The sequence below is a fragment of the Pollicipes pollicipes genome, unplaced genomic scaffold (genome assembly GCF_011947565.3).
Source record: "Pollicipes pollicipes isolate AB1234 unplaced genomic scaffold, Ppol_2.1 Scaffold_2555;HRSCAF=2994_pilon_pilon_pilon, whole genome shotgun sequence".
In the NCBI taxonomy this organism is placed as follows: domain Eukaryota; kingdom Metazoa; phylum Arthropoda; class Thecostraca; order Pollicipedomorpha; family Pollicipedidae; genus Pollicipes; species Pollicipes pollicipes.
Genome location: NW_023596136.1, coordinates 17,862,652 through 17,888,753, shown reverse-complemented (window position 1 = coordinate 17,888,753; position 26,102 = coordinate 17,862,652). Strand labels below are relative to the sequence as shown.

Below are 26,102 nucleotides of genomic sequence, written 5' to 3'. Positions count from 1 at the left end.
ATGTTGTGTTATAATCGACCATATTAATGCATTTCGGGAAAAAACATCGTGAAGAACCAATGGGAGCATGAAGAAGAACGTGAAGAACCAATGGAAGCCGTAGCCTAGTGTTTGTTTTTGTTTTTGTTAAGGAACTAATGAGAACCAGGAACCCGTATGTTGTGTTTGCGAAAGAATCCGCGACGATCAAGAGCCAGCCGTCGTCATTGAGGCTTTACGACGAACTCAGCTGCCGAGGCTATATGGCGCCGTATGCTTCACCCTGGCAGGAATGGCGGGCACCACCAGGAATCGAGCCCCGTAACTCTGGTTTCCCAGACATGCACTGGTTAGCGCAGAGGCGTTAACAACCAATAGTCACAGCCCGGTGTTTGCAAAACAGTCAAAAAGATCCAGGAACCCCAGGCTCGTGTTTATGAAAGCAACAACCGATACCAGCATCCAGAGCCTTGCTTTCATCAGGGGAAGTAGGCACCAGGATCGCCCCGTTGCCCCCTCCCCTCACCCACTTAATACAAGTGACGCCTCTGCATGACACCACCTAATGAGGGTTTCCAGAACAACAAGCTACAAGGTAGTCAAACGACAACTATTCGTATGACGAAAGTCAAAAGCAATAAAACGGTAGTGTAAAATTGAAAATGTCAAGAGATCCAGAAGGACAAAACGCTACATGGCAAAATTAAACAGAATAGACCTCAACTACAGAAAGTGATGCCGGCAAAAGACAAAAGTGATAGAAGTCACACGGATACGTGAAAAAGGGAAAAGTAAAAAGGATGCAAGTCAAAGCCAGAAAAAATATCTTGGCATGAAGTGAACAGAAATGGGAGTCAAATGGGAAAATGGAATAGGCCATCAGTCAAAACAAACAAGTCCTGGCCAGAGGCCATGGATTTCAATACAGCTTACAAATGTACTAAGAGTTCTTCATCAGCTACATGTCCACGAAGGCGGGGGAAGGGGCTGGGGATAAGCCCCCCGTCTCGCTCAGCCAGTGGGATCCAGCCAATTGGCGCCCTTGTGACTGCGCGCAGGGCGTACAGGTGTGCTCGATATAAGTCGGGTGGGCCCTCTGCGCGATGTTAGATGTCCTGACGCAGGACCCATTGTCATCGCATGATGCCTATCCAGCTATATGCTTTGATAACTACTTAGCGTGGTTCTCGAGTTTGCGAGAAGTTTGAGCTCGCCTCTTTAATGGCGCTATAGGGTCTGGGCAGGCAAACCGAACCCCATTTTGCGGAATCATGGTGGGCAGTGAAAACGTTTTGATGAGATCGCAATGAGGTTTTAATTTTTTAAGATTAGTTTTGTTAAACGTGGTTTGACGTGTTTGAAAATATTACCGAGCTGGGACATCATAAACGTAAAAAAGATAATATTCCAATCAGCTCGCTTGGTTCGCACGGATTGCGTGCCAGTCCCCTTACCTCTGAGCCCAGGTGCCATTGTGTTCGCCCAGTCCACTGGAGCCAAGCAAGCTGCTTGAGATACAGTTGCACTACTTTTTAGATTATCAGCCAGGTTGGACAAAATTAAGGTCATTTTTGATTCTAGGACGATCAGTGACAAAGTTCTAAATGCAAAACCGGGGATATCGGTAACTAGCGGATATCGAATTTTGAAATGATGGGACTGGGGCAGGAAAAAGAAAAGTGCACTTGGGGCAGTATGTCATACTGGGTGCGATGCTGGATTCGGGTCAGGTGATTTGTACACTTGAGCTTTATTTTGTTTTAGTGCTGCGATATGCCGCACGCGTTGCTGTTAAACCGATTCAAGAATATGAACAAACTATGTACGTGCTTAAGAGACGCGCGCGGCGAGAGTTAGTTGTCATATGACATAGTAACATTCAGCAGACATGTATTAAAATCGTATCGAAGTTGTGAGTGTATTACATGTGCCCTTTGTGATCGGTTTGTATTATTTATATGTGACTGAAATGTAAAACCGGTCATCTGTTCTTCTTTCGGTTCCTCGGAGGTATGCATACGTCAGATTGCATGTGGAGTTTTAGGTTTTCCTCAAAGCGTATCTGGATCTGTCGTCATAAATACAATTGTCTGACCAAGACTGATGAAAGGATATAGATGATCCTGAGAGTCCCCGTTGAATACAAACAGGCTGGTTGAAATATTTCTTTCTTACATAAACGTAGAGTTTGTTTATTATTTGTTGCTGAACAGACAGACGCCCAGAACAAACAGAAGTCCAAGCTTGCAAGCAAATGGGACAACGAGGCTTCTTGGCCGGGCGAAGGACGTGGGATCCCGGAACCTGATTTATTTTGAACCATCTTAACGGTTTGTTTAGCTGACTCCGCAGTTTCCTTGCATTTTCTGGGCTTGTATGTCATTGGCTCTTTTAAACTTTGACTTCCCTGTCCTTTGTCCTTTTGACTTACGGCTTATTTGACTTGTTATGTTTGAACTCGGTTATTTTGATTATTTATTCCTCTTGTTTTGATGGTTTTGACTTAATATTTTTATCCATGTACATCTCATGCACACTCATACGCATTCTTAATATTTTCAGTCACGCACACATTCATGCACATTCATGCACTTGGCATCTTCCCCTTTGACTTTCGTCCAATTTGATCATTTGCTTATTTAGCTCTCTTCCCGCTTGACTGTTAATTTTTTGACATCTTGCCAGTTGACTTTCATCTCTTTTGAATTTTTGCCATATGGCTCTTTCACATGTTGACCTAAATCCTTTGAATTCTTGGCTTTTGCGTCTTTGCCCGGTCACCTAACGGCAGCCGGCTGCCTTTGAAAATAGGGATGACCTTCGCAACGGCAGACGCTCGCACCCACTGCCTATCGGGGCACGTCTGTACTCGACTATAGCTTCCGTGTTCTACGCCTGTCGGCCACCGTTCGGCCACCGTGGCCGCTGATGACGTCCGACAGCGGTCGGGCGCTCAGCGGGCGACTGGGACGAGACATGCACGTGGTCCGCATTCCGCGACGGCACGGCGCACGGGCGTCACTGTCTCCGGTGGTCTCTGTATGCGATGACTGCAAGCCGACTGGGCGGCGCTGGTCACTGCCAGGCACGTTCTGCGAGGCCATTTTTGTCCGCTCTTCCCTGAAAATGGTGACAACATGCACGTTTTGGGGCGCCGCCGTCTGCCTGCACGCTCTGCTTGGTGCCACTGTTGCGACTCTAGGTGCGGCGGTGCACGATCTGCCGGCAGGAACACGTTGACCGATACCTTTCAGACACCCCTCCAGACTGGTTTCGGGCTGAGTTGGGCTCCCGCGGCCCTGCGCGTCTGGGGGCTGGCTCTGCTGACGGGTTTGGCAGCCGCCTGTCGGAACGTTTACGGGGCGAGGAAAGGTTACAGCCGTTGGGTGTGATGAGATGTGCTTCTGTGATGAGCTCCTTTCCGTCGGTGGCGGTGCAAGTCAGCAGATAAGACGCACTATTGTAGTGTGATGGATCAACGCCTGTCTGCGACAGCGCGAGAGAGATCGCGGAGCAAGAGTGAGTAGGGGATTTCCGAGCCTCGGAGGTGGGTGCTGCAGATGGGGGCGCGACTACGGGCACTGCGACAAGTTTTGACTTTTATTTGGCCTGCAGTGTGTATGTCAGATGTTCACAAAAGTTACAACCTGGCATGGAACTATAAGAAGGTGCAGACGGGCTGAATACTATTTTAATCCTATCGAAAGAATTAAAGAAAGGAGGGCGGTGAAGAGTAAGTAAAATTGTATAACGGGAGAAAAGCATGAAGGACGGGGACGGGACGATGCGGAGACGGGGTGACTGGTTATGAGATAGCGAAGATAATAAGTACACGGTGAACTGCCAGTCATGACAGACACCTGTCATATGCGGACAGACGGTAACAGGGCCGGATTGTGCTAGCGCTCGGTGCGGGTGCCGGTGAAACATGCGGTACCAACACAGGCCAGTCTGTCGGGCTCTGCGCCAGCGCCAGCGCCAGCGGTGCCGGGTGACGACCACCGACGGCCCGGCCTCCTTGCCCCCCATACAGTTTGGCTCGCTGGCACCGCGGCGTGCCGGCTGCGGCGCTAATCGAGGACCACCGGGTTATCGAGAACATTCGGCTGCCGGAGTGGCGTGCCTCAACACCCGGCCGCCGGAGTGGCTAGCGTGCCTCAACACCTGGCCGTCGGACTGGCTAGCGTGCCTTAACACCCGGCCGCCGGAGTGGCTAGCGTGCCTTAACACGCGGCCGCCGGGGTGGCTAGCGTGCCTTAACACCCGGCCGCCGGAGTGGCTAGCGTGCCTTAACACCCGGCCGCCGGAGTGGCTAGCGTGCCTTAACACCCGGCCGCCGGAGTGGCTAGCGTGCCTCAACACCCGGCCGCCGGAGTGGCTAGCGTGCCTTAACACGCGGCCGCCGGAGTGGCTAGCGTGCCTTAACACGCGGCCGCCGGAGTGGCGTATCTCGCTCTGTTTGTAACATAACGAAATGCTCGAGGTCCGGTGTGGAAACCCGCCCTGACAGAATGTATCATTTTGTGCAGCCTGCACGTACGGTGCAGATGCTTTGCCTCCAATGTTGCAGCGAAACCGACGAAAACATTGTGTGATGGCGTTTATCCTGCTTCCAGCCGGCGTGACATTGGTGCTGAATGACGTCACGGCGCCGTCGTACATCGTGCGGGGCCACTCGGGCCACCTGCGCTGCGACTATGACGCTGCCGGCCGGCCTATCTACGCAGTCAAGTGGTACAAGGACCAGGTGGAGTTCTATCGATACAAGCCGGACGCCCCCGAGCCGATCGCCACGTTCGCCTCCAAAGGATTCGTCGTCAATGTGAGGCGGTGTTGATGCAGACGTACTGTTCAGAGGGCGATTGCATCACTGCGGCGGCTGTCAAAAGTGATATATGATGCCATAAATAGGGACAACATTCATCTGGTAACTGCAGAAAATCAAATTAAGGCCAGCGCATTGGCGGCACGTAGACGGAGGCATATGCTCCGCGCAGACCTGAACCGACTGTAGCTTATTTACCAATCAACCCCTGGCAAACGCGACGTAAAGCATGCGGGGTTTTGAGAAGGGGAGGAGGATGAGGGGGGGGGGGGCACGTAAGAATTGGTGTTAGCTCCGAATACAATTTAATCAAGCTGCTCAAATAGAATGATCATATGCCAAACATTCCTAGGCCCTCATCAAAACCATCGAGCGCCTGATGACGGCCCGACAAAGCGAGCGTTGGAAACGCTGTTTGTAGTTGAACACCATTGACGAGGATAGTATGAGTAATTTTTCCCTACGAATGAACAGCACGTCTCAAACATTCCGTAAAGGCGTGGTAAGTACCGGATGAGAGAAGAAACCCATTGCAGGCGCGTAGCTCATGAATCCGTTACCTTATAAGTCATAATGAGTTCAGAGCTCTTGCTATGAGATGCTATGAGATGTTGTGAGAGGTGTTATGCAGTGAGAGTTATGGTATGAGTGATAGCTACGAATATCAACATTCATTACACTGGGAGCCAAGGCAGGGCTTCTGATTCAACCATGCTGCAGTGTTAACTTAGGTTCAATGAGTATCGACAGCAATCTTAAAAATTAAGACACGTGAATATAGAAAATGTTCCAAATGCATGCAGACACTGCTTCTTAACATCAACATCAAGCAGTTATCCGAGATCCCACATCCAAACACGGATGAAAGCGTGAATGATTTACTATAGGAGAAATGCCGGAGCTCAGCATCCCTCCCTATCTCACCCTCATCCCACTCCACACTCAGAAGTCGTACTAAACTGCCGTTAAGACTTCAAAGCATCTTATCTGAGCGAATATAACATTTCCTTTTCGAGGTTGCCGGGCGCGTGCTCTAACACGCGCTTGGGTAGTGGTCAATTTGACCCCTCCCCGAAGGTTTTTCCGGAGTGATTTCCGAACAACGCGGCTTAGCTGCGCCAAATTGTGTACAGCTGTAGACAACTGAATAATGGATCGTTTGGTACCAAACATTTTGATCTACATTGTGAGATTGCTGACCTACTGTAAGTCAAAGTCAGGACGTGGGTTCAGGAAGACATTTTCTAGGGAATCGTCCAATCTGATGCAACAGCGAAGTGTTAGGCTAAGCCATACATCTCTGAGATAGCTTCTTAGGCAACATAACAACTGAATTAAAAAATGACTTGACCTAGGGTCAAGTATGAAAGTCAAACCAAAACAATAACCAGTCTTTTTCATTGATCTCGAACTTGCTGCATGAGGTAGTTTATGGTGCTCATTTTTAGTTTGTTGATGACAGGAACCGCATCTGAACTATTCTGACCTACATTGACCGAGGTCGGCATCTCATTTTTTGACCATACTTCCTGGAGCAATCGTTGACGCTTATTCAGATGCAAAGTAGTCTTGCATAATTTTGGAAATCATGACTTTGATGACTTAGTTTGATTCAAAGATAAAAAAGTCATTGACCTTAGATGAGCGGCAGTCATCTTTTGCATAGAACAGGCATCAAGGCTTACGGTGATTGCATAAAAAGGTCTAGAGACACTTCAGGCAACAACGTAGATTTCAACTTTTTCACTTTTTTGACCCAAAGACCATAACCCAGGAAACTTGAATATTGACAGAAGTGAATTCATTTACGGGTTAACACACCCTGTGGATGTGGCGCCTCCAGCTCTATTATTTGTTTTACCTCCAAACCAACTTGACCCCAACCGTTCGAACAAACGGTATTCTACCGGCTCCCGGGAGCGTGTTTAGATATTCTATCAACTATGTCGATTAAACGATTTTCCGGCTAGAAAGGCTTAGGCAATTTTACACACGTGAGCTTTGAAAGTAGGTAACGTAATATTATTAACGAGATCATGACCCATGGCCTGCCGCGGGCCATTAAATACGACATACGGTTTCAATCCCTAAGGTCCTACCTTTACGTAAAAATCAATGTCAACCTAACTATGGTATTGCGAATAAGTCGGTATGTAAACGTCACGCTTTACAATGCCATCCAACTTTCACAATGAACAATGGATCACCGGATCCAACTTTGTCCGCGGTTAAGCAGGGTACTGAAGACCTTACAGTTCGGTGATGGCCAGCTCCCCTGACGCAGCAGAGACCCCACTCGCCAGAGTGTTTGCAGCACGATCTGATGTCAATGGAGAGGTGCCATGCGGTCGCTTCACGCGGACCAGGCGCTACACTCCTCGGTCCCGTGACCCTTGGAGGCATTTAAACATGGCAGCATCGATTTCGTTTACAGCTGCCATTGTAGTTGCTGGGTCTTCTTAATGGCGACTGAAAAATGACAAATCAACAGCCTGTGGTAGGGATATCTACTCGGTACATGGCTGTCTTTCTGCGCTAACCGTCAAGCCTTGAAGAAAAAAACAATTTACTGTCACCTGGTCCTGCACAATAAACTGGTGGGGTAAAGTTTACCCAACTCAACAGTTATATCTGTCGACTAGCCTAATGAGAAAGTACAGGTTATCAGCTCCACCAAAAACCGACAGGATTGCATTCATAGAACCATAACAAAGGAGGGAAATAGTCCGATCATTTCTCAGGTTGGATCGCAGCCACACAAAACAATGAACAAAGAAAACCCCGGTCAGCATAATTTATTGAGTGTTAAATGGTAGCAAGCAAAGCAATATGCAAATATGCAGATGAGTTATAATTCATAATATAATTTTATCCCCTCTGGTCCTTTTGAGGGGCATGCCTGTCATCAGTCGGCCGTAGACGAAACAGATAATGATGGCTGCATTGGCAGACACAACTGCTTCATGAACAGTTTAAATGCCTTGGAGCAGGCGCCGTCTTCGGAATCAGGGATGTTTCATTGATTGTACCTGATAAGATTCTGCATAGCCGAAGGCAACTGAAAATCATCGCGCCTTAAAATAAGTGCACAAAGTAGTCACCGAAAGTGAACGATGGAGCTAAACGGGCACCTTCGAACTTAAAGTGAAGCGTCCATAGTACATGGAATACGCCATGAGACGCACAACGCCCGCCCTCATAGCTTGACTACCGGCCCCGCTGGAGGACACCGGTGCTCAGCCCGATTTGGTGCCACCACAGGGACAGTCTCCGACCGGCGACACACGACTGATGGGACTCCGGACTGGCGCCTCGTCACCAGACACGTCACCCCAGGGACAGCCCCGGCCGTGCGAGGGGCCGGACATTACCTGGTTTTGCTCGCGGACCGCTCATGGATAGCATCCAGTAATGTAGCGTTGCAACGGGGCGCTCACTGTTGGTAACATCGAATCTAACTTGTGCACCGTTTCAGAATAACGTTTTCATTATATTTTTATAAACCTGACGGCAAACGATACATTTTGCTCTTGTTCATCCCGGTTTTCGTGCGTTTTATATTTGGTACCAAATTATGTCCCTGTCTAATGAGGCTAGTGTGGAAAGATCTTATCTTTCTTTGCCATGTCAATTCGGTCATATGCTATGCCAGTTTGCAAGTGTTGGGAAATCTTCAAAGTATAACACTTGAATCTGGGCGATAAATTGACTGCAACACCCGGCAGCCATTTAAGGTGGCAAACAAAATCGTTAAGTTGAAATTTTCTTCCATCCAGCAGCAGAGAGTGCGGGTCCATGACTCGAAGTCTGACTGGACCGCCATCGCCAGCAGTACTCCTCAAAGAAAGATTCTGGGACCAATCAGGTTCATTATTTTGTCAACGGCTTACCGGCAGTGCGAGGCGCGGTCCAGATGTTCACGGATGATACTCTTGGTGACCTGTGGTGCTCCAAGGCCCTGACCGCACGGATGATACTTGGTGAACTGTGGTGCTCCAAGGCCCTGGCCGCACGGATGATACTTGGTGAACTGTGGTGCTCCAAGGCCCTGACCGCACGGATAATACTTGGTGAACTGTGGTGCTCCAAGGCCCTGGCCGCCTTTCTTCTCACGGTTGCTCTCATTAAGGGCACCCATGCGTAAAGTAGTGCACATCATCACTTACAATCCGCGACTGACGTACTTTCGTTAAAGGCGTCGATGTCGCAGTCGTGCCCTCTGAAAAATACGCTGGAATTTTCGTGGATGCTCATGCAGGCTCATGCTCCACGTGAAGACAGCGGAGGGGTTTCTAAGGCCAATCAGATGCTGGCAGCCGTGGGACCGTCATTCGCCGACATTGACGTTTTCACACCGCCACTGTTGTATTCCCGCCCTGACGCAACTTTTCGAGGGCATGCCATCATCACCTGGTGTCCGTTGGGCAGACTGGATCAGGAGCGGCTGGAACGGGTTCAATGACGAGCTGCGCGTCTTAGAGAAGTAAGGCACGGGCACATCCTGGGAGGCTCAGACTCCTCCAACTGCCTTCGATGTACTACCGATGTCGCAAGGGAAACATGATTGCAGTGTTCCAGATGTTTCACAGAAGCCTATCTTTGCCGGTGGGCGAGTTCTTGACAAGACACGACCCGAAGGTGACATGACGACACCAATGTAAGCTGAGAAGTCCCCAAGCCAGGACCTTCGTCCTTCGAAACTCACTAAGCTTCTGGGTCGTAAATGATTGGAACGCTCTTCCACCGGCAATGCTGCCGTCATCCGCAGTTGAACAGTTTAAAACTAGGCTCGACTCACGCTGGGCCAACATCATGCACACCAGCTCACACTGACCACACGTTAAGATGACGTTGATTGGATAACTGGACGGGATAACAAAAAAGGGTGGTATTCGCAGCCTTAGTGCCCTTTTAATTCCCGTTTCTCACCGTTCGACAATTTAGGTAAGCTGATAAGTGATAGTTAAGAGCTTGTAGGGAAACTGAAAAGTAAACCCGATAGTTTTGGATCTGCAGTTTACATATGATTTCTGAACTCACCTCATCTTGCCGCATGTTGCCAACGAGTGTCCTGGCAAGCGTGCAGTCAGTATTTGTACTCGTCAACGCATGTTGATTTGGTTTCTCAGCTGCGCACAACGCACACGCACGACGGTACCCACAATGTTTACACCACCGGCCGTGTGAATGCAACGGTGGTGCGGCCCCGACAAACACTTTGCCAGAATTTGAGTACTTCTGGGAGACCGGCCCGAGCCCAGCAAGATCTCACTCACAATCTGCAGAGGCATTCGCGGAAAAATCGCACTACATACCCACCTGTGCACAAGTTTGGTTCTACCTGGGCAATACCATGCTTCATTCAAGATACTGAGATACTGAGAACAAGAGACTGATACTGAGACAAGAGACAAGAGACTGGGTCCTGGCAGGGCACGGGCCGAGCTGCGCTGCTGCAAGATCTACCCAGCTGAGACTCTGATAAATTGCTGGTTGGGGGGGGGGGGGGAGGGGGATGGCACAGCCAGAGTATTGATAAGGTGGGGGTTGAGACACAGGGTTCACAAAGGGTCCCGTTCTGGTGAAGGCCCCCCCCAAAAAAAAAAATCGCCGGATCCTGATTCCACCTGTCCACCTGATTCTGAGGAGCACGATCTTCTTCGTTTTATTTTACTCTATATCTTCCTTTACTGAAACAGAAGCCAGAAGGCACCAAAAATGCAATTCTGTTCGCGTTTTGAAGTCAATAAATTGCAAGTACCTGGTGCTAAATGGTTGCATGGAGTGCGTTACTGCGGCTTTTCATTTCTCAATGACTCAGTTAACTTTTTCTAAGCCGATAGCACTCAGGGGCTGCCCCGTTTTTTCCTGAGCTGTACAGAGCTTCTTGAACAGAGATGACGGTGAACGTCATTTGCTAGTCAAAATGGGGCCATAAAGTTGCATTAAAATGGCCAACCCGTGTTCATCTTGGAATGATCAGCCTTTGTTCAGAGCTTAGTGGTAGAATAATTTTGTAGCAATTTTGAACGTAGATGACCGTAAACGTAGATTGGAAATCAAAATCGGCCCATCACGTTGTATTGGAATGACCAACACATCTTCGTCCGGCAATGTTCAACCTTTGTTCAGAGTTTACTACCATAAAACAGCGTAGCGAGTAACGCCCCACTTTTCGAAAACATCATATCCTTATCCCGAACCGCGGCCATCCCATGCATTAAAGGGGTGTCGTGTTTCAGAAATGGGGCCTCCAGAGTATAGACGGTGCCTCCTAAACCAAAGCAGAGACTTGCTCGTTTGTAACCTGCCAGAACTAGAAGGGGGCCTACCGGAACCAGCATTGGCCACCTTGTTCCTAAAAGTGGCCTCAGGAGCTAGAAAACGACTCTCTTGATGCAGCAGATGGTCTTCTGAGCTCGATTTATTACTCCCTAGCTGAGCTATGAGCGTCCTTAGCTGAGTTATAGGGGCCCCTTGATCTGAACTTTGGTGCTCTATGTATAGCCACAATGCCTCTAGTTTAGAAAAAGAGCCTTCCAAAAAAATTAGCGGCAGGCAAAAACATAACCTTGATGAGTTGCCCCCTGCCTACCGGCAGGGGGCAACTGCCCCATTTACCCTCCCCCTTACTGCGCTGCCTCTGGACAGCATTCGCTTCTTCACGCATGCCACCTCCGTATTTAATACGTTTACAATATGTGTGCCAATTTTGCGTTTACAGCAGAAGTTGCCTAGGAGCACAGCGAGCAAGCTCGTCTAGTTGATAACTTCGTGGCACATTTTTGCCGGTGATGACGTTTTGAGATCTACAGGATCTAGAACGACTGCGGGTTGTATGGACAAGTGAGCGAAGCTGTGATACTTAAAAACACACAGTTGCCCTTTCATTTAATAAATAATTAATGTTGAATATAAGGCATAGTTTTGTATCGAACACAAGTGCAGTATGCAGCTGTGGTTATATTCATGACCTCCTTATCTACTCATAAATAAGTCATGTCAAGCTTCGAAGATTTTGGATGGTTATCATTGTTTTTTTGTGAGATGTTTGCTTAAAGATGTGTATTTTGTGCACCCTGGTTTAATATTGTGTCATCTCTGCCATGGTATTCTCCTGTCACTGGGGCCCTTGCTATAAAAATATACTGTGATGTTTTCGTGATTTTATTGTACTAAGCAGTACACTCGGATTTTTGGAAGGTTTTAAAGGTTAGGAACTAGCAAACAGTGCATTATGTAACATTCTAAGGTGTTGCAGCGCTTTTGCAGTGAAATGCATGGCAATTATGACACGGAACTTAAGATGACCTCGTTGCAATAATTAGGTACGTGATTTTCGTTAAGTAAGTTTAATTTTTGATGAATTTTCGGTCACAGACCTTGCTTACAAAACCAGAGGTTAAAATATGAATGGTTTGAAATATTTAAATTTTTTACTCTGTGAGCAAGGTCGGTGACAGAAAATTCATCAAAAATTCAACTTGATTAACGAATATCACGCGTGTAATGATTTAAGGAGGTCATCTTAATTCCCCTATAATACATTATTTTGGATATTGAAATTGATGAACTGCAAAAGCCCCCAACTGGCGCTGGTGGGTTCAAAAGTTATGTCTCTTTTCCTGGACAAACCGTTCTGTCCAAATTCTACTATGCAAATAATTATTGAAGCATGCGCATCGGGTGTGGGACTTCCCCCACCTAGTGCACTTATGTGGAGGATGGCCTGCTGCATGTAAACACATTTTGTGCGCTGGATGCTGATGATAATACTGAACCCCGTTAAGGTGCTATGTTTCCAGCGTTTCAACCAACCGTTACTCTCTGGGCTTACCGCATCTTTCTCCACAATCTTTCCAAGCCAACAAATCTCATATCGTTCATCAATAAGCCCAATAATTTAAAGAGAATGGTTATAGGAAAGTCTTCTGATGCTTTTTGTGTCATGATGGTCGGTGTGTGGTTGGCTGAACGAGTATGAGTCTACGAGCTGAACAAGCTGAATGAGTCTACCGTCTCTCCTGTCTTCCGGACATAACATACACATTCGTATACATTACGATGAACACCATATATCACGCTGCTTGCTTAACACCCAGCCCTTCTATCATACGTACACCACATGCATAGACAAATTCTTCAGAATAAGTAACACTTGTTTGACTACTTACAGGACGTGTTTGACAGCCAGACCCTGATGTCTTATCAAAGGGACAGGGCAACTGGGTCAATGGGTGCAAGGATCAGCCGGCAAACTCAAAATGAAAAATCTAATGAACGGTCGGGTTATGAACCGACGGATTTATGGCAAGACCGCGTCGTCTGTGGGTGGATTAATCAGGGACATGCTTTGGTTAGGGGACCTTCAAATACCGTAGATGTTTAATTGGACGGTTGGATGTAAAACAAGAAACGTGACATATGGTGCACATTGCATTGCATTGCGTGGTCGGGGAGACGGGAAAATACTTTATGTACTTGTTCGCCAAACCACTTATCGGCACCGAGACAGACAAAGCACCGGTTGAATTATTCTGTGTCAATCCACTTTAACTCACAAAGGCGCTCGCTGAACGATTGGCTTGGACAGAGCATGGAGCAAAGATGTAGTGTGTAGGAGGTTCAGAGTGCAAAGGGGGGTTGATGTGCTGGGAACATCGTATCTGCAAGGGGAACTCAACGTAAAAACCAAAACATGTTGCATGCAATGTGTCTAGGAAGTGCTGTGGGTAAAGCTGTCTCACACCCAATGCATATGTGTCGATTATGATTTTAAGGTAAGAAATGGAAAGCATTGGATCTCCCGACCGTCGCAGACTCGAAAAGAGCTGAAACGTCTCGTTGCAGGAGGTCCACACACACACACGTACGCATGCACACACACACACACACACACACACACACACACACACACACACACACACACACACACACACACACACACACACACACACACACACACACACACACACACACACACACACACACACACACACACACACACACACACACACACACACACACACACACACACACACACACACCACACACACACACACACGCACGCACGCACGCACGCACGCACGCACGCACGCACGCACGCACGCACGCACGCACGCACGCACGCACGCACGCACGCACGCACGCACGCACGCACGCACGCACGCACGCACGCACGCACGTTACATTGCCGGAAAAATGATCATACGTTGGTATCAGTATGCTGTCTCTACAAGCCTCCGGAACGTAACTCACATTTAGAGACCTTTGAGCACTGGCTATTCTTTCTTTAGCCACAGAAGCAGCATGGGGCTAGACTGGGATGAGAACCGTACTCGTCATCGTAGATGTCACATCAGACTGACGAATTAGCTAACGACATTTGCCAATGATATGCCTGCAGATACTTCGAAGTAGATTGTGCAGCTTTGTGGCTGTGCAAGTGTACACAGGTTTCCCTATGGCCCGCTGCATATCGGCCACCATAGCTCTGATTAAAAGGCTGGATGGAAAGATAGAAACTATGCTCTTCGCCATTGCCATCGACAAGTGATGTTAGAAACAGTGGGTTTCAATGGCTGCTTTGGGGGTATGCCGACGTGTTAAGCCCTCAGGTCTGGCTATCCGGGCCAGCCGACGAGCACTCCCACCGAGCCGATGACGAGCCCTGATCTCCGCTGGTCGTCGCAGCGTATTGACCTGGCGGCCGACTGGTGTACGGTGGCCGACCACGGTGGCCACCAGGGCCGACTGGTGTACGGTGGCCGACCACGGTGGCCACGAGGGCCGACTGCTGACGGATTAGGCACAGTAATGAGCCTGACTACCGCTGCTTCTCCGGGGTCGTTAGACGTAAACCGGCTCTTAAGCTCGGATGTCCACCCGAGCAGCCAGTTTTCGCGTGGCGGCAAAACAACGGCGCAGTTCGGACCCGATACCATGGAAACAGACAGATGCTGATCCGAGAACGGTCGTCGTCAGCGTTTGACATAAGTACGGGGTCGCTGATCAGGGATGTCGCTAACGTACATGAGTCTCAGGTAGTCATTGGAAGCAATATGCTACATCTAAACATCACTTTGTTTGTCGTGTCTTTTATTAATCCGTTCGAGAATTTATAATTAGTTCCGTTTTGCAGCATAACTGAACTTATTTCCGTTAAGCCGAATCACAAAGAAAGCGTGAAAACATAATGCAATATCCCTACCTTGGACGTGTCATTCAGATGCTTACTAGATAAAAATGGAGCTCGGTTTGGTCGAGTTCAAACTTGTTTGGATCTGATCGGCAGGTCTGAGATTCCTAGAATGTGATGTTACCCGAACATACTGCCCTCCTTGTTATAAAAGCTAACTTCACGGCCCCAAAATTTTGAGTGATGGGTCTCTGGCCACTAGCTATCTATAGCCACTCGGGGGCCGGGCGGTGTCACTGGCACGTCAGTCAGATCCCAGGCGTGAGAGTGACATGTGAGGCAGCGGGCAATATCTCGAAATTTTACTGTGAAGCGAGGGGTATTTTGCAAATTTTGCGCACTACCCAGCGGCATCGGTTGAATGCTCCCCGCATGTACTAAGAACCCACTCGCTCAAAATCAAATGTCAACAGAGTTCAGAACTTTTCCATCATAACAACGACAATTTGGAATTCCGACTTTTTAGGACTGACCAAAGTGTCAGTGTGTCAGTACGACTGACCAAAATGGAGGGTGGGGAGCAGAGGCAAGAGGTCGGAGTCAAGTGCCTGGCAGTTCACTCCGCAGGTGGCGTTCCAATACTTGTCTAAAAGATGGCACAGGAGGTCGCTGTAAGTCAGACGGCGTTTCACTATATCAAGAAGCCGACCGCAAACAAAGACTCGCTTCCCCATCTCGGTTCTGGACCAGGGTACTAGCAAGTCACCATCCCCTGTCTGGTGGTTTTCCATCGAGCCGTTTCAGTGCGCAACTCACTGGTGACATTCTGAGGTTCCCCGTCCGGCACACTTACGACAGCGGTACGTCTGGCACATCAGTCAACGTCCCACCTTCGGGCACCCCATTTTTCTAAGTAAGTTTAATTGGAGGTCAAATTTGTAAATTTTGTCTGAAAATAACCTCGGTTGTTAAGTTAATTTTGCTTTGTATCCTGGACATGTCTTTACGTGCACAGTTACCGTACGCATGGATACAGTAACGGACCTGCGATGGAGTCAAGACGTCCACTCATGTGGTAGTAGCGCGGGGGAAGGGAGTGCTTCAGATGAGATCGAGCGTTTGAAAGTAAGCCGCAAAACGAATAAGTGTCAATGTTGTGAGAGCTGAGTTTGATTAGTATTTTGCAGTGTCTATCACATCTAAGCGCTTTCTGAGTTTAAGGGGACACGACAATGATGTTTCTCCATGGTCATTGCAGACAGGCTATGGTCGGAAATGGAGGTAAGTGCGGTATCCGTCAGGTGACGAGGATGTAAGCCAAGTAGGGATGCGGAAAAGTAGGTGGTGATGGGAAAGGTGGCCGTCAAGCTGCCCGTGCAAAACACGCTGGACAATTTTGGTTATTGCAGTGACCCTGGAGATGGCACGGTAGTTACAAGGTACGGAGTGATCTCTGGATTTAAAGATAAAAAACTAGGAGCCGTTTCCGGGACATGGGCACAGGGAGAGATAGGCTGGATTGACTAGGTGGATAAGTACCGTTCACAGAGTGCGGTTATATGTGCCGTGAGCTGCCATCAATCGGTGATAGTGAGTGCTAGCATAATTTATGTACCTTGTTGTCTATGTGAATCAAATTTCGCTTGGGGAGGGGGCAAGTCAAAGGCTCCCGATGTTGTTCATCACTGACATGAGAACACTGCATTGCATTTCAGGACTTTAGGTCACATGTAAAAGCCACACATGGCTAGAGCATTCCGATCGGTCGTGATACCGTTCCTGCTGGACGATCTCCAATGATACACAACTTGTATGTGCCGCAAGTTAAAAATGCAAAAGACACCCACGCCTTCTGAGCAAACAAAACGACTCTTACATCTAAACAAAATATGATTGATTACGTGTGCTGCCGTTCGCGGACAAGCCAACTGATTAGATAGCTTCAACTGAGACAATAAACCCCTGTGAGATATTGCGTGAATCAACATTGTAATCCACCCACACACTGGTCACCGCCGCGGTGCAGGAGCGGGGAGACAGAAGTTATATTTTTGAATACCACTGGCAAAATACCGTGAGCTGTCACATGTCTCGTTATGCTATTGCCCGCAACGGAAGGGAATTAAAAATGATGTTCTAGACGAGCGTGCCATCAATGCATGCATCGACACGGAGGCAGTTAAAAACTATTTTTTTACCATGCATGTTGACTGCAGTGCATAGAAAGACTTTGACATTGCTTTGGTTAGCAGGCTGAGAGACGATATGTAAAAAGTATCAGATGTTACAGCATTTAAGTGTGTAAGCGCCTCGTGCGCCGTGAGCTCCTCTGGTGTCTGATGTGATGACAGGTTTCTCCTATATCAATTTTCTCAAAATGCAAGGGTTGGGTTAACGGCGCTCGTTCATGGGTGGGTACAAGGGGCCTACGGGGACTGTACCGCCCTCCCCCGCCTCTGGTGGTCTGGGGACCCCTCGGCCGGGCCGAAGAGTCGGCCGAGGGGTCCCCAAAATTCCGGTCAGGATAAGGCGGTATTTGGGCCTCTGAAGCATTGACAGCAGTATTGACGAGCATTGACAGGGCCATCTAAAGCCCTGTCAACGGGGGCCCCAAAACTGAATAAGGTCCCCGTGCCCGGCAAGGGTCCACCAGCCAAACAGGGCTGGAGCAGCACTCAGAATGTCAGATAGAGACTCCTCAGACGTCGTTCTTGGGGGCCCCTGAAGCATTAAGGACCCCTTTGTTCTTTAGGGAGCCTCAGTACTGAACAGAAGATCCCCTGTACCGAACAGGGGGTCTCTACACTGAACAGGGGCTTCTTGCAAGCCAGGAGGAACCCATTAGCCGATCGGGAGAACAGCCATAGTCAGCGAATTTGTCATGGCAACCTCTGTTGCATCACAAAGAGACCCTCAGACAATAGCATACAGTGTCGGTTAAGGGCCTCGGGTTCGGACAGGGGCTCTTGCCAGTCAGAACCCAATTCGTGGAACAAGGGCAGGGCAAGGCCTAGATTGATAGTCAAGCAGCCTTCCCGTCGTTGGTCATCTTCCTTGAGACATCAAGGTCCCACTGTAGGCCAAAGGGGTCCGGTACTGGTAAGGGGAGCTCCAATGCTGGTCAAGCATCCCGCATTAGCCCGAGGCCCACCTAGCTCAGTGAGGACAGGGCCGTGGCCGTCGTATACCAGTCATACGATCTGCTCGGCATCACTCAGGGCCGGGGCCCCTGAAACAATGAGAAGGTCACTCTCCCGGTCCGGGGTCTTTTGATGCCGAACAAATGGGCCTCTGGCACTGAGCAAGGGCTCGTGCAAGCAAGGAGGCCCATTAACCAAACTAGGGTAGCCCAGGGTTCCAGAATGAAAGTCGGCCAGCTTTATCACCCTGGGCCTCCTGAGACGGTGATGGGTGCGACTACCAGCAATCAAGGGCCCATGGAAGTGATCCTAAACAAGGACCACCGGGTCGGAACGAGAGGTTCGTGGCCTGCGGATGCGGTCAGGTAGTGCTATTGGTGAGGAAGTTCAAGGCTCGGATTTCGGGATGCAGGCACCATGCCGGCTATGGGAGCCTGACTGAAGACGTGCACTGTCATGTGATGGATCCCTTTAATATGATAGCTTTGTTATAAGGGACACGGTACTGCCAGATTCGCTCCATTGCCTTGACCAGAACGTATCGCCACTTTCATCCCCTCTCGTCGACGCTGTTTTGCACGAGGATGTGGTCGATGTGGGTGGGACCTGCGCTCGGCAGGTTTATATAATATATTTATTGCATGTCAGTTGGTGAGTGAAATCCGTCGCTCAGTGAAAATGCCCACCAGGCGCGGCGCACACTGTGCATACTCAAGCACCTAACCTGCCAGAGGCACAGGCGGGTGGCACATGCCTCCCAAGGTTCCGAGGGGCCCTTCATGCCCCTCGGACCCACTCGAAGATATTGGAGCAAGCATCAGATGTAATTGAACGGACTCAATTATAAATATTGGTGAGTTTAAAGTGTGAAAAGACTGCACTGGACAACATTCTACCCTCATTTTGGTAAATATGTCCCTCAGCACCCCATGGCTGGATTACGTCATTGTATCGTGCACAACATTGATTGAGAGCCGATTGACAGTCGTTACATCGGGACATCGGAGTTACATTACAACTATGCTCCTGAACGCCGGATATGAACGACTCAAAAATTATATTATTCTTTGCATTGATCGTCGCCTAGCCAATGAATTGACAGCATTTAATGACGTCATGATGACGTCATTGGTGCCCTAGTGACCTTGAAATAGTCTCCCGAAATATTCTGCACATTTGACGGGTGTGTAGTTCAGAGGTAAGAGGGGTTTAAGTCTTAAGGTAGATGGGGCTTTGAACTAGGCCGAATGGTCTTCGAGACTGCCATTTTAGTTCAACACCCCACAAAGATACGAAACTCTCACTTTAAGGGGCCCATTTGGAAATGACTGTCCGGAAGTCGTATTACGGTTCCCAGCAGAGCCGGTGAAGGGCCAACTGCCGTGGCGTAGGCCCGCGTGATCAGTCGGAGCGTCAGGGAGAGGAGAGACATGTGATTCATCCCTCCGAGAGCGTGATCAGTCGGAGCGTCAGGGAGAGGAGAGACATGTGATTCATCCCTCCGAAAGCGTGATCAGTCGGAGCGTCAGGGAGAGGAGAGACATATGACTCATCCCTCCGAGAACCTCGTATTCGACGAGGTGGCCTCGACTTCTGCTCTGCCAGAATGACAGCCACTAGGGACCCAAGCTGGGACCGAAAGAGCTGTAGCTCCTGGCCGAGAAAGGTGATGGCATCCACAGGAACCACATTTTATCTTTGTAATCTTGAGGTTTTCTCTGAATGGATTAGCCCTTACAGCAGCACGAACAACAGAGTTCGGCACCGTTCGGCACCGCGAACCCTTGGTGCCAAGAGTTCGCGGTGCCGAACGGTCTGATCCGTTCTGAGCATTGCGTTCCAGTGGTACAGCGGGTAAGCTGCACGTCTGAGAAATCATAGATACGGGGTGGGGTTCGTTGTGCCCTCCCTTCTCGCCAGAATAAGAGGTGGGCGACACCAAAAAGCCTCAGCAGTTGAGTGCGTCGTAAAGCCTCAATAACACATGTTCTGAGTGTGTCAGTTAATGTAAAAGTTAAAGAGGCGAAACGTACGGCCCAGACTATCTTCCGCGCGGATGAATAGATGTCATCAACCGCAAAGCGTGCTTCTTTCCGATGAATGGCTAAACAACGTTTTAGGGTACCTGGTAAATTTAATCTACCAGAAATTGTTGTCCGTGCACTTGAAATGTCTGGTAAACGGAAACATATTGATGAAAAAAACGGCTGATACCGTTTGATAGAAATCTTTTTTTTCAATCCTGCGTATACAGTTGAAATTCACTATATGACTAGACACACTCTCCTGAAGCAACAAGCCTCAAGACCGTTCCACGCATACGGCTGTTAAGACAATTCTCACCTGGTTGCTGTGATTCAGACAATGCAGCAGAATGGTTCCACTTAATGGGGCATGCCACCTTTTTGTACTTTCTATTTATTGTTGGATCAGACACGTTCGATTTGATCAAAAATGCCGATTTTTCGAAATCCTTCCGAACAACTCAGGGCTTTGATTTGAAGCAGCCGACCCTGCAGGACGAATCCCATTTGACTCCCTGCCCACCACTATGGAAGGAGCACATTTCATTTATCTTGTTTTTCAAAGCTGTGTCCTTTTTGCCACGGTTACAGTTACTAATTCGTATAAGTGTATATGTAGTAGACACTATAAAAGTTTAGACACTGTTTAAACAACAAAGATATGCGAACGTGAAGATCTTATCCCGCAAATTCAACGAAACGTTATACTATGGTTTTGGTTTCTCCCCAATGGCGTTTACCCCAGCCGCCCTTTTCGAAACGCATTTTGACTTTGGGAACAGGAGTTTCACATAGCCTAGAGTGATGCACTGGTACACACTCCAACTAATGTGGTTCTCGGTAACAGACCCTTACCACTCGCTGGGCCAATCGCAAACATTGTTTTAATCGCACCAATAGACGTGTGCACGTTATCGTTGTGGCGACTCGGGTCGCGACAACTGCAGGGAAGAAGCGCTGTGCCGTTACAAAGCATTAACAGCGTAATTTGGACTCGAAAATTAACAAAATCGATGTCCTTACCATATCTTGACGGTGCTGCAGTGACACTACCCAGTGTTATTATTAAACGTAATTGGTTCCGAAGTTTCAATGGGGAATGCTTTTGAAATGTGCCTCAAAGGTGTGACACCCCTTTAAAGTGCAATGTTCTGATCTGCTGGCCGCCTGTATTTCAGGTGGCCCGGTCCAACGAGCACGACCTTTACCTGTCGCAAGTGGACCTGGACGCCGCCGGCTGGTACAAGTGTGAGGTGACATCGGGCGCTCCCCTGTTCTGGACCGTGGAGAAGCGCAAGAAGGTCCAGGTCGTCGGTGAGAGAGCCGGTGGCATTGCGGACGGGGCCATGAGGTCCGTCATACGTGGGAACCAAACTGGAGTGTGTGGAACGACACTATGCCCCAGCGTTGCCCGTTGAATGGCCAGTTCACACGCCGTTGATGGTCCACCTTCCCCGTCGCATGTTTCTGACACATCATCGACCGCCTTTACAATCCCCACCACAGTCTGACAGCCACCGTCGTCGGCCGGCCCCGGGCAGGGCCTCCACGCGGCAGTCGTGACCTCTCCCGGCGGCAGCAGCGTCTTCCGCGAACAGATATGGCATGGGGCGGAGCTCGTGCTGCGCGGTCTGGCACGGCAGCATTGCACCGGGAAACATTATCACGGCCGTAGCTGTTCTGCACAGTAGGGCCAAGCGGCACGCTATGCGCATTGATGAGCGGATTTCTCCTTTTCAGCGGAATGTTTTTCGGGGTGGCGGGGGGGGGGGGGGGGGGCTGCGGGACTATGCCATGGTTTCTTTCAGACGTAGACCACACCAGTTGTTCCTTTGACACACAGCCTCTGTTAAGCCGAATTTACGAGACTTTAGAGAACCGTGGTCTGTTGGTAGATATTTGAATCAAGCATGTGCTAAGATCCGAAAATGATCCGAGGATCGGACCCCTAGGTTCGGGTTCGAAATCTTTTGACGCCCTGGATATTATATGAAGGTTCGTCGAAAGACCTAAGACTTAGATCTTTTTAAAATTTTGCAGCAGGATTTCGTGTGATCTTGTATTTTTGAACATTTTGTTCTGGAAGATCTATTGAGATCTCAGAACTAACTCAATCATATCAATCATATACATCATAACATCGCACGCTTGTGCGTGTTGAAGAAAGAGTGCAATCGCCTTTGCGTCCGTCCACGGCACGGTGATCTGGCGATTCAAATAACTGCTGTCGCTGAATGCGGCGGGACTGTTCAAAGTGCGCGGTGCGTAAGGTGTCGCTTTCCGGTCCAAAATACGCATTATGAGACCGGGACCTCCGCAAGATTGCTCCATGTCAAAAAACTGACCTCCCTTCAATATTCAAGACTGCCAAAATCAGCAGAAACGTGAAACGCGTAGATGCATATAAAATATGGATACATGTGCCAAACACTTCATCGCTTTGGTCATAAAAATGTCATGTTACACACTGGGTTCGGTTTGAATATTTTTGTGAGGGACGCAGCCTCGTTGTTGAGTTGCCGCCCCCCCCCCCCCCTCCAATATTGGCTTGGGGCCGCCCAATGTTTTTGGCCAGACTGACACAAAAGTTAACCATCACACAAGACTGTCTTCTTTGAGCATCGTTTGCTGGCCATGAATACAAGGACGAATCCAGAAATTTCGCCGGAAGTTTGGTACAGCTCTGTTAATAAAACCTGCATTGGTACATATGGGCAAGTCACATTGTAACAGGTTATTGCAGCTAGTCTACAGGGAGGTACGTTACTGGACAAGTGATGATTCTCAACCGGGCTACCGCCTTGTCGCTCATACATCTCGGGGTATGAAAAGTTTGTAATGCAGTCCCGAAAGCCAAGGAAAGGCCATCACTTGCCAACTTTTTTACATGCTTGTATACCCGTCCCACTTCACGAGTGCAAGTGGTTTTGCATGTAATGCACAAGTTGTTGCACGTGGGACAATAACGGGATGGACGACCGCCAGCCACCCAGACCACTTGTACAATGGTGTATTCATATTTGCTATATTTGGAGCAGTTTCGGTGGTCTTGCACCGGTCTTGCCGGGAGGTCCGTCGTTGCGCTTGGGGCAACCATCGCTTGGCAGCCGCCAGCCGCCCAGACCGCTCGCACCATGCCTCGGTGGTTGTTTTTCAGACCCGCGTTTACAAGTGGAGTATAGACTGGAAGGCGGCAGGTTTTCTATCACCTGAGCACTTATTCTACGCTGTTTGCTATTTAGCTTTTTACATTGATGGCGTGCCTTTCCTACTCAGTGTTCTTCATTAACGGCATTCCCGCCCTACTCTAGGGCACCTTGTTGTCCCTTCGCTGGCCGGGGGGCCGGCCGGCGAAGTTATGTTATGAGCTGCGACATATTAGGTACAATAAAGTATTAGGTATTTCAATATCTTAGGGGTCTGTTATGAAACATGAGGCGTTTCGATACCTTAGGTGCTATGAAGCATTATAGGTTTTGATTCATTAGAGGTGACTATACATTTGTGTTGCAAACATGAGAGCAACCGATACTGACCCACTTTCAAATTGACAGCGCAAATTGCGTTACACAGTTTTGCGTACGTTTAGCTCAGAAATAACAGGGTTATAATTCTTCAAGACGGTACGGCTATGAACTGCAGTGCATTGTCACGAATATGGATATCTCAGTCCAAAAATCTCATACGAAATTGGAATAGTCCAATGAGCGATTTCGTAACACGCGTAAGGTGCTTTAAGCATGAACTTTTATGTCGATAACAAAACGGCCGATTAGTGCTCACTTTCAACTGTGTTCGTGGTACATGCCACTGCAGCAGTAACGACCCTATATACAGTACATCATGCACTCAATCCAATATTCCATACCTATGATCGATATAGCCGCAACACGTGCCTTTACAAATTAACCAGGTATGTATGACGTCATTACAATATCACGCGAATTCCCCCGCCCCTCCCCTCCCCCCCATCTCTTTGGCTGTATCGTGTTCATGGCTAAGAAAATATGGTCGCTGGGATATTTGTGATTGCAGTGATTCAGCACCAAGTGCACCAGCGACAGAAGGCTGATAAAAGCTGATCGGATTGACTGATGGTCAGATGGCGTTGGTGCGAGCATGTCTCGATCACAAATCGCGTTTTTGTGATACATAGCTCAGACATTGAACAACTATTAGTTATTACAGAGATGAGGCTGAAAATCGAATACACGAATTAGTCACACCGTCCGTACCATGGCATCTGGACAAAGCCAGTCTGGCAACAGCTGTGACGTAATAAAAACGTTCCATGACATGAGTTGACGATGACGTGTTGAAGAAAATATTTAATGAATATTGTAATCATGGCATTAAGAGCAGTCTTTTGGACTTCTAAACTTACCAATAGCTTAAAGTAAGATGAAGTTTGATACAGGTGAGCTTATCCATTACATCTGACGCTTGCCTCGCTATCTCAAATGTGGAACAGTCCCTTTAAACCATGAGGGTCAATGGCAATGTCAGTAATTGATAATGTATGCTTAATGCTTTGGTCTTGTAGCATGTACTATCCAACAGTATACGGCAAGCCATCATTTCATGACAGAAGAGAGGCGTCACGTGCCAATGCACAGTCCAGCTTCGCACACAAGCGAAGCGAAATCAATAAGAAGTGATTTTCGAAGTTGTTTGGCCAAGTCTAATCGATTTGTCAGTAGACAGGCCACGGAGGCAGAAAGTTTTGCAGCATGGCATGAATTGAGCTATCCGTCACATCTACAGCAGTAGTTGAGTAATGGTTCATGAATCCCCGAGATGTCTGCGCTGCCACGTGATTTGATCAGGCCGGCTCCGGCTGAGCGTCATCGAGGCACTTGGGCCTTACAGCCAGCACGCGGCGCGTGGCGTCGGCCGGTCCGCTCCATCTGGCGATACCATCTGCAGCGCGGCCGGCCGGAGGGCGGGCCCGCACATTACCGGCTGGGAGACAAAGCCCGCCGGGTTTACAGGCTTCTGACCCGAGGGAGGGGAGCTGCGGCGGTGGCCGTGGCGCAGCCCCCCCCCCCCCCCCTCCCCCGCTCGCCGCACCGCCCCCCCCCCCTCCCCCTCCCCCCTCCGCCCGCTCGCCCGCCTCCCGCCTCGCCGGTCGCCGGGCGGGCGTTATTGCGGATTAGCGATTTGTGACGGGGTTGTCGACGATCGGGCGGAGGCAGGGAGGAGTAATCGCACCCCCACCGGCGTGGATTGGAGAAACGATGACTCGAGACGTTCAGATGTGGCCGACTTCGGCTTCGGCTCAGGGCGAACGCCTCGGATCCGAGCTGGAGGCGTTTGAAGCCCAGCTGCTGACCGTTGCGAAATGGAGCGGAGCCAGGGAACGAGCGAGACGTTCACTGTCTGAGGTGGCGCAGACGCATGAGCGTGAGACTACAGGAAGAAGTAGGAGAACGGTAGAAACACGAGTGATGTAGGAACCTTCGAAGAGTGGGACTGAGGTAACGGACCGATTATGATCTGCTCGATTAGGATTGTGTTTTATATATAATCACTCTAACCAATTACGACTATCGATCGCGCCCCGCCACGCATCACTGCAGGCAACATTCTATGTACATCCGGGGTTAGAAGTCAGCTGCTCTCAGCTGAACACCTCCCCGCCGTTGATCTTTAGCTTGGCGAAATTATATTTAATTTACACATTGGTATTTATACGACAATCATTACATTTATATTACTGCAAAATGATAGTTACCGCGATGTTTACACGCCCGTCGTCTTTGGCAGGATTCTGCGCATTTCAAAATGAGTTGTGTTCATCAGTTATGTGCAGGGTAGTCTCCTCAATCCTTAAAGTCCCTAAAAATGGGATGTCTGCTTTTCCAAAAAGAGGGGTAACCTGACGCTGGATGGTGCGTTTGTCCCTTTCCTGTTGATGGGAACGCCCCCCCCCCCCCCCCCACCGACTACGCCCGAAATCGATTGCCCTCTTGACGTGGGCGGCCTGCGGGTAGTTT

At 49.0% G+C, this 26,102-nt stretch overlaps 1 protein-coding gene across 3 annotated transcripts in view; it reads left to right on the top strand.

Moving 5' to 3' along the window:
• LOC119103870 (uncharacterized) overlaps window positions 1-26,102 on the top strand; it is an 81,162-nt gene that overhangs the window by 11,855 nt on the left and 43,205 nt on the right. For all 3 annotated transcript variants that reach the window (XM_037227556.1, XM_037227549.1, XM_037227564.1), the window contains exons 2-3: window positions 4,596-4,801; window positions 21,285-21,420. In XM_037227556.1, the coding sequence (XP_037083451.1) occupies window positions 4,596-4,801; window positions 21,285-21,420 (342 nt within the window). The remainder of the gene's footprint in view (window positions 1-4,595; window positions 4,802-21,284; window positions 21,421-26,102) is intronic.